Source organism: Gekko japonicus, unplaced genomic scaffold (genome assembly GCF_001447785.1).
Source record: "Gekko japonicus isolate JY-2015 unplaced genomic scaffold, Gekko_japonicus_V1.1 scaffold596, whole genome shotgun sequence".
Taxonomy (NCBI): domain Eukaryota; kingdom Metazoa; phylum Chordata; class Lepidosauria; order Squamata; family Gekkonidae; genus Gekko; species Gekko japonicus.
The window spans coordinates 642,700-650,624 of record NW_015174859.1 but is presented as its reverse complement, the minus strand read 5'-3'; the positions used below and the strand labels follow the sequence as shown (position 1 = coordinate 650,624).

General features: G+C 47.7%; 1 protein-coding gene across 1 annotated transcript in view; it reads left to right on the top strand.

The window, feature by feature from the left end:
* Positions 1 to 299: 299 nt before the first annotated feature.
* TMEM38A (transmembrane protein 38A) overlaps positions 300 to 7,925 on the top strand; it is a 24,530-nt gene continuing 16,904 nt past the window's right edge. Inside the window, exon 1 of the mRNA XM_015424657.1 lies at positions 300 to 503. Within this exon, the coding sequence (XP_015280143.1) occupies positions 380 to 503 (124 nt within the window). The 5' untranslated portion in view covers positions 300 to 379. The remainder of the gene's footprint in view (positions 504 to 7,925) is intronic.

Here is a 7,925-nt window from a genome sequence, read left to right as displayed (position 1 = left end):
TCCCCCCCGAGGGGGAGTCTGCAGAGGCAGCGGCGGGAGGGGGGGGGAGGGTCCCAGGGAGCGAGTCCCGCGGCTCGGTCTGGATCTTCCAGCCGCCCTCTGGCCAGAGAAGAGACTTCGGTGCTCGCTCGGCCCAAGGCACAGCTAGAGAGCCGCTTGCTTGGGGGGGGGCGAGCCACAACCCCTCCCCCTGCACTCTGCACGAGCTCAGAGGGCGCCGCAACCCTCTCCTGGAAGGTGGCTGGGCGGAGACGAGGGGCGGCTCCCTCCCTCCCGCGGGGCGGTCTCTGCCGCCCGCCTGCCCGGCTCACTCAGTCGGTTCCTCGCCGCGTCCTTCGGCGGTGGTGGCAGCGCACACTGCTCCATACCAGGCGGCGCCATGGAAGTGCTGGGCGCCCTGGACGTGGCCGAGCTGGCCGCCGCCTTCGCCCACCTGCCGGTCTTCCCAGTCTTCGACCTGGGCTACTTCGTGGTCTCCATCCTCTACCTCAAGTACGAGAAAGGTCAGTGGGAGCAGCCGGGGCAGCAGAGCCCTCCCTGAAAGATGCCTCTTCCTGGGAGCCAGCCACCCCCACCCCTACCCCCCGCTGCCTTTGTTCTCAAGGGAGGAAGGTCGCACCTTTCCCACGTCCCCTTCAGTCCCGGCCGGGGCTGGCCCCACGTTGGCCCTGCTACCTGCAGGGTCCTTCCCACCCCACGGAGGGAGACCTGGGCGGCAGGAGGCTCGCTCGTGGCATCTCCTGCTTAGCTGTTGCTGCCCCAAGGGTCTTGGCAAGTGTGCCTGTGGCTGGAGGTTGGCATGTGCTAGGACTCCCTCTGGAAGGGCTCTTGTTCTGTGGGAACGGGGCACCTGCTGGGCAGGCTGGTCTTGGCACACCGCATGAAGCACCCCAGGGGGGTCTGCGCCGATGGCTCCGGAGATGGCTCCGGAGCCGGATGCGGCTCATCTTGGAACCAGATGGGCTCTCGACAAAAGAAAATAAGACCGTTTCCACGAAGGTCTGTGGGAGCGGTAGGTGAGATGCTAGGATACCCAGTATGCGGTCGGAATGGCAGGCGAAGGGCTTCTTGGAGATGCTTTCTAAAAAGGGAAATGATAGGGGTGAGCAGTTGCTGGTAATCCAAGTACAAACCCTGCACAGACTTATGGAGGTGCGCTGAAACAGTCTGTGCCCCTGTGTATATTTTTGGCTTCTGGTGAGAGCTCATGTCTGCCACTGCCTAATAAAAGACTCCCAGCGAACACTCGCGCTATGGAAATTTTTATGGATTATTAACAAACATGGTTATGCATACAGGCTTTCTGTTACCAACTCTTCCTCTGGACATTGTGGCGATTTGGCTGTTTAATTAGGAAAGGCTGCCGATCCCTGGCCCAGCCCTTGGCCCCCTGCTATGGACATGTTCTATAGTGAAAAGAAAAGGAGGGGAGCAGAGAGGGGTGGTGAAGAAATATGGGGATGTGCCCCCACCTGAAACACCAAGGGGTCAGGGAGAAATCTGAACTACTGGAGGCTGAGGGCTCCGGCTTGATGGAAGGGTACAGCTGGAGCTCTCTCTGAAAGGGCAGCCTGTGAAGATAGTGGAGGGGGAGCTTGAAATTGCCTGAGAGAGCAGGAGAAAGAGAGCCCTAACGGTAGTCCAGCCCCTCCTGCTTTAAGCAGAGACCACCCACCCACAGACCCTAGACAGGAAGGAGGCTAGATGCCTGCAGTGATTCCTGTTAAGGCTTTCCTGACACTCCAGCACTGGCATGAAACTCAGAATTCAGCTTCCTTGAGAATTCTGGGTCCCTTTCTTTAAAGTTCCTAGTCCTGATGACTGAGAAGAGAACCTTGTGGTCTCTTAACAAGCTTGGGGAGAGGGTCTGGAATCAACTTCCAATGGTTGAGGGCAAGGATAAGTCCACATGTCAAGCAGAATAAGCAATGCAAATAATTAATATAGGATCAGTAATAGTTGTCATTTAAAAAAACATGTAGCAGCACATGTATGGAAAATTTCTTCAGTATTGGAATTTACCCAGGTTGCAGGGCTGTAAATACACCTTGGGGTGTGCATACAGAGTGCTGTTAACTCCCCTATACCCCCAGCTCACTGTGTTTTGTGTGTGTGTTTTGTCAAACAAAAAAGGCCAATAAAAGTTGATTTTTTAAAAAAATCCCTTGCCAACCTGTCTTTGCTTTGTGGTACACCAAAGTGCTTAATGTATAACTGAATAGCAATTTGTAATTTTTTTCAGTTATTCTTGTTTGTTATTTTGAGAAGATATTTGACTATAAAAAGAACATATATTCTCTTAGTAATTTCCCCCCAAAAGTATGAACATTTAGATGGACTATAGGCAAAACTGATACTGGCCTATCAAAATACAAGAAGAGCCATGCTAGATCAGACAGTGGCATCCTGTTTTACACTGGGTTACTCAGGAGGGCCAATAACAGGGCATAGAGACTGAGGCCTTCCCCTCTCACTGCCCCCTAGCTGAGTTATTCTGAATGTGTAGGTTCCCTTTAGTCATCATGGCTGCTAGCCATGGACGGTGGGCCCTGTTCTCCATGAGTCTGTCCCACCGCCTTTTAGAGCTCACTGCACCAGTAGCCAAATCTGCAACCATCCCGTTCCAGAACTTATATCTTTAATGTTCTTTAGAATATTAACCTGTTTTGGATCAGATGCACTAATATGATATATAGAAGCAAAAGGTAGAGGAAGAGGAGATTGGATCTAAACTCCACCCTTCACTACCTGAAGGAGTCTCAGAGCGGCTTACAATCTCCTTTCCCTTCCCCTCCTCACAACAAGACACCCTGTGAGGTAGGTGGGACTGAGAGAGCTCTTTTGAGAACTGCCCTTGAGAGAACAGCTCTGAGAGACCCATGAGTGCCCCAAGGTCACACCAGCAGCTGCGTGGGAGGAGTGGTGATTTAAACCCGTTTTTCCCAGATTAGAGTCCACGCTTCTAATCACTAGACCAAACTGGCTCTCAAATAAACACTGATATCCTCTCTTGTGCTTTCCTGAGCACAAACAAGGAGAGAGAAGTTTTTTGGAGATGATAGGGCAGACTCAAGTGGTCTTTTGGTATTGTGCTATAGGAATCATTCACAACTGGACTGGCTTGTCCATACAAGAAAACTCAGTCGTGCATGATGTATATCTCTACACAAGCACTACTCTCTTTGCTCTTGCCTGCAGAGGTGAGGTGGGTGGCAACTAGAGACAAGCCTTTTTCCGTAGTAGCATCTTGTCTTTGGAATGCCCCACTCCCCTTGAGGCTTGCTTGATATCTGTCTTTTAGGAGCCAGACCAAAACATTTCTTTTTAATATGTTGTCGAAGGCTTTCACGGCTGGAGTTCATTAGTTGCTGTAGATTTTCTGGGTTGTGTGGCCATGGTCTTGGCATTGTAGAACCTGACATTTCGCCAGTAGCTGTAACTGGCATCCTCAGAGGTATAACACAGAAAGATGGAGTACTCTCTGTGTCAAGGTGAGAAGAAAAATGGTAGGCAGGTAATTTATATCTACTCCAGAAGGTGGGGTAGGGCTGAGTCATTATCTTGTAGGAGTTCCCCAGGCTATGAACATGCTAATGGAGGAGTTTTCCTGAGAAGGTTCTTTTGTATATGGATTGTTTCCATTTCTTTTTGCTCCGTAATCCAGGGACCCTCAACCTCATTGAGCCTGCAGGCACTTTTGGAATGTTAAGAAAGGGTAGAAAGCACTAGTTTGGTGTAGTGGTTAAGTGCGCGGACTCTGATCTGAGAGAACCGGGTTTGATTCCCCACTCTTCCACTTGCAGCTGCCGGATGACCTTGGGCAAGCCGTAGTTCTGTCAGAGCTGTTTTCTCAAGGACAGTTCTGGAAAAAACTCTCAGCCCCACCTACCTCTTACAGGGTGTCTGCTGTGGGGAGGGGAAGGGAAAGGAGTTTGTAAGCCGCTCTGAGACTCCGAGTGAAGGGCGGGGTATAAATCTAGCCTTCTTCTTCTGCTATAGAATTGCTGTCACTGATCACAGCAGGGCTGCCACAGGGCAGGGCCAATCACAAACACTGGGAAGGTCCAAACCAAGCATCTTCCCATGACGGGGGCAACAGCTTCCAGGCGGGCACTTCAGATACAAAAGTGATCCTTCCTGATTTCCTGTGAAGCACCTTGTGCTCCAAGGATGGGGAGGCAAACCTTAGCCAGGATCACTTTTTTGCCTATGTGAAAGGGACGCTGTCTGGTCTCTGTTCCCAAAGAAAGGGGAAGATTTGCACTCTGTTTCTTGCCCCACTCACAAAGACCAGAATGCTTAACTTTTATGGGATCAGCCCCTCAGCTGTGCATAGGGCAAGTCCAACAGCAGCAAAAAGAAGAGCCTCTGTCCAGTCACAACAAGAAGAATCCTTCCTACCTTCTCACTAGCTGGAAATGCTACAATCTGTACACAGCCCACACCCACACAGCAACAACCTTTTGTTTTATGTTCATGAATAAAAAGGCAGAATGGATTAAATCATTATAGAAATGGTCAGGGATTGGGAGAGGGCAGCAGAATGGGCATTGCATTCCTTCCCTAGTTGTTTGTTCTTGTATAAATGACAAGAGGCAGATCTCTTGCAAAGTTAAGCTTCTGGTAGAAATGTTTTACCCATTTTTGGTTTCCTTTCTGTGTGTGAGAATTAAGCTTTGCCACCAAAAGTATGATTACTACATTTATAGTTCCTCCGCAGAACTCACAGGATCATGAATGGCTCCCCCTTTCCCATTTTAGCCCAGCGGTCCCCCTGTAAGACAGCTCAAGCTGCCTGTGTTCCCTCTAAGCTGTGGAGTCGTGTGAGCAAAAATTCTACTTTGTGAGCTACTGGCATTAAAGTTGTGAGCGAGCAATTTGGCTGCTGCATAAATTAGTTTGTTCTGGAGCCATCCTTCCTGAGCGAAGACAAAAATATGTGAGCCAGAGGCTAAAAAACTGTGAGCTAGCTCACACTAACTCAGCTTAGAGGGAACATTGGTACTAGTGACTGACTCTAGGTCGTCCAGGAGACATCATGGCTGGCTGGGTACAGCAATGAAACTTGGATTTTCCATGCCTCACATCACACTATGGGCAGCTGCACAGCAAACATAATACTCCTTTACGCAGAGAAAGAAGAAGAGGAGGAGGAGGTGGTGGTTGGATTTATACTCCGCCCTTCACATGGAGTCTCAGAGCAGCTTACAAACTCCTTTCCCTTCCCCTCCCCACAGCAGACACCCTGTGAGGTAGGTGGGGCTGGGAGAGCTCTTTCAAGAACTGCCCTTTCAAGGACAGCTCTTGTCAGAACTATGGCTTGCCCAAGATCAGCAGCAGCTGCAAGTGGAGGAGTGGGGAATCAAACCCGGTTCTCCCAAATTAGAGTCCGCACACTTAACCACTACACCAAACTGGCTCTACACCAAACTGATATGTTAGTGTGGAATTCGCTGCCAGAGGATGTAGTGATGACCACAGGAATAGTTTTAAAGGGGGATTAGACAGATTGATGGAGGACAGGTCTATCTGTGGGTATCAGCCATGCTGACTAAAGGGAACCTCCACATTCAGAGGTAGTCAAGCTCTGAATACCAGTACCAGGAGGCAACACAAAGGGAAAACCTCTATGCCCTGTTGTTGGTCCTCCAGGGTAACTGGCTGGCTACTATGTGAAACAGGATACAGGGCTAGATGGACCACTGTCTGATCCAGCAGGGTTCTTCTGTCCTTGTTGAAGAGAGGAAGTGTGTGGGTGGCTGCCTGACTATTCAGAGCCCTCACCTCTGCTTACCCTAAGGCTTCCCTATCTGGCCACCCTCCTGCTCATTTTAGTTTCAAGCACCTTATAGGTACAGGGCCAGCAACGCTCCCATCTTTTCCCCCATTCCAGCCACTAGGGTTCATTGTCCTGCTTCACACAGCAGCCAGCCACAGCCTAGAGGCCATGTGGCATAGAGGCCAAGTCTCTCCCTGTTATCCCCCAGCACTTTACAGAAGCCATGCTGATTTTCCCTCAGCAGGCTTTGCTCTTCTGTGTGCCTGATAATTCTATCTTTGATTACAGCTTCTACTAGTTTACCTGGGACAGATGTTAGGCTAAGTGGCCTGTGATGTCCTGTTTCCCTTCCTTAAAAACTAGTGTAACATTTAAACAAATTTAAGAGTCCAGTGGCACCTTTAAGACCAACAAACATTTGTTACTTTCCGGTCCTCTGGTACAGTGATATGTTATTTATACAATCTCACATCTGAATCCCCTAAGAACTCTTAGGTGTATGCCATCAGGACCTGGAGACTTACTGGTTTTTAATTTCCCATATAAGTCTAAAACTTCATCTTGTGTCACCTCAATTTGACTCAGTTCTTCAGACTGCCTTCCAGAAAATGGTGGATCTGGTATGAGAGCCAGCATGGTGTACTGGTTAACAATGTTCCCTCTAAGCTGAGTTAGTGTGAGCTAGCTCACGGTTTTTGAGCCTCCGGCTCACACATTTTTGTCTTAGCTCAGGAGGAATGGCTCAAGAGCAAACCAGTTTATGCAGCAGCCAAATCACTCACTCACTCACAACTTTAATGCCAGTAGCTCACCAAGTAGAATTTTTGCTCACAAGACTCCATAGCTTAGAGGGAACATTGCTGGTTAAGAGTGGCAGACTCTACTCTGGAGAGCCAGGCTGGATTCCATACTCCTCCATGTGAAGCCTGCTGGTCCAGGCACAGTTCTCCCAGGCCTCTTTCAGCCCCACCCACCTCACAAGGTGCCTGTTTTGGGGAGAGGAAGGGAAGGAGACTGTACGCCACTCTGAGACTCCTTAGGGTAGAGAAAAGCAAGGTATAAAAATCTCCTTCTACGTGTCCCACACTTTCCACAGTGAACACATATGCAAAGAAATAATTCTTCTTCTCTATCAACTCATCTTCCCTCAGCAATCATTTTAGTCTTTGCTCATCCAAAGGCCCAACTGCCTATTTCCTTCTCCAGATATATTTAAGGAAAGGCTTATTGAGACTAGAGATGTGAAGGCCCGGGAAGTTGGAAAAATTGAAAAAAGAAAAGGAAAAAAATTGATTATGGAACATTTTATTTTAACATGATGAATAAAATATTTTAAGGCAAGGTGTTCAAATATTTTCCAAATCATTTCTAAAATATATATATATATATATGGTATCAGATTGATCTAATTTCTGTGCACTGAGGACAAGCAAGTCCTAGGTTACAAACTGAACTCTCCAATGCAAGAACAAGATGCATTTCTTCCTTTAGGAGGTGCGATTGTCAGAAGAAAATAAAAAAGTTTCAGTTTTGTTTTTGCATGTGGGTGGGTATTCTGTTTGTAATAATTGTTTGGACACACAAAAATTGATTATGGAACGTTTTATTTTAACATGATGAATAAAATATTTTAAGACAAGGTGTTCAAATATTTTCCAAATCATTTCTAAAATATATATATATGGTATCAGATTGATCTAATTTCTGTGCACTGAGGACAAGCAAGTCCTAGGTTACAAACTGAACTCTCCAATGCAAGAACAAGATGCATTTCTTCCTTTAGGAGGTGCTATTGTCAGAAGAAAATTAAAAGGTCTCAGTTTTTGTTAAATCGCTCACTTAACAAAGAAGTCGGAGAGTGATTCAGCAAGAACACAACTTTATTCTTCAACTGGAACACAACTCCAACAGGGATCAACATCTGATAGCCAGAACAGAACAGTTCAGCTTTTACATTGCAGTTGTCCTGCTTTTAAACTCTCCCGGCTTTGAAAGACAAGAATACCCCTGACATCCACACCTGGTTCAGAAAGTTATGGGACCAATATGTCCTCGAGAGTATAACTGACAAAACTGGTACTTACATGAAAAACAACTCATCCAAGACGTTCAGTGCAAAGTGGTTTCCAATTCTGTCTTATCTATC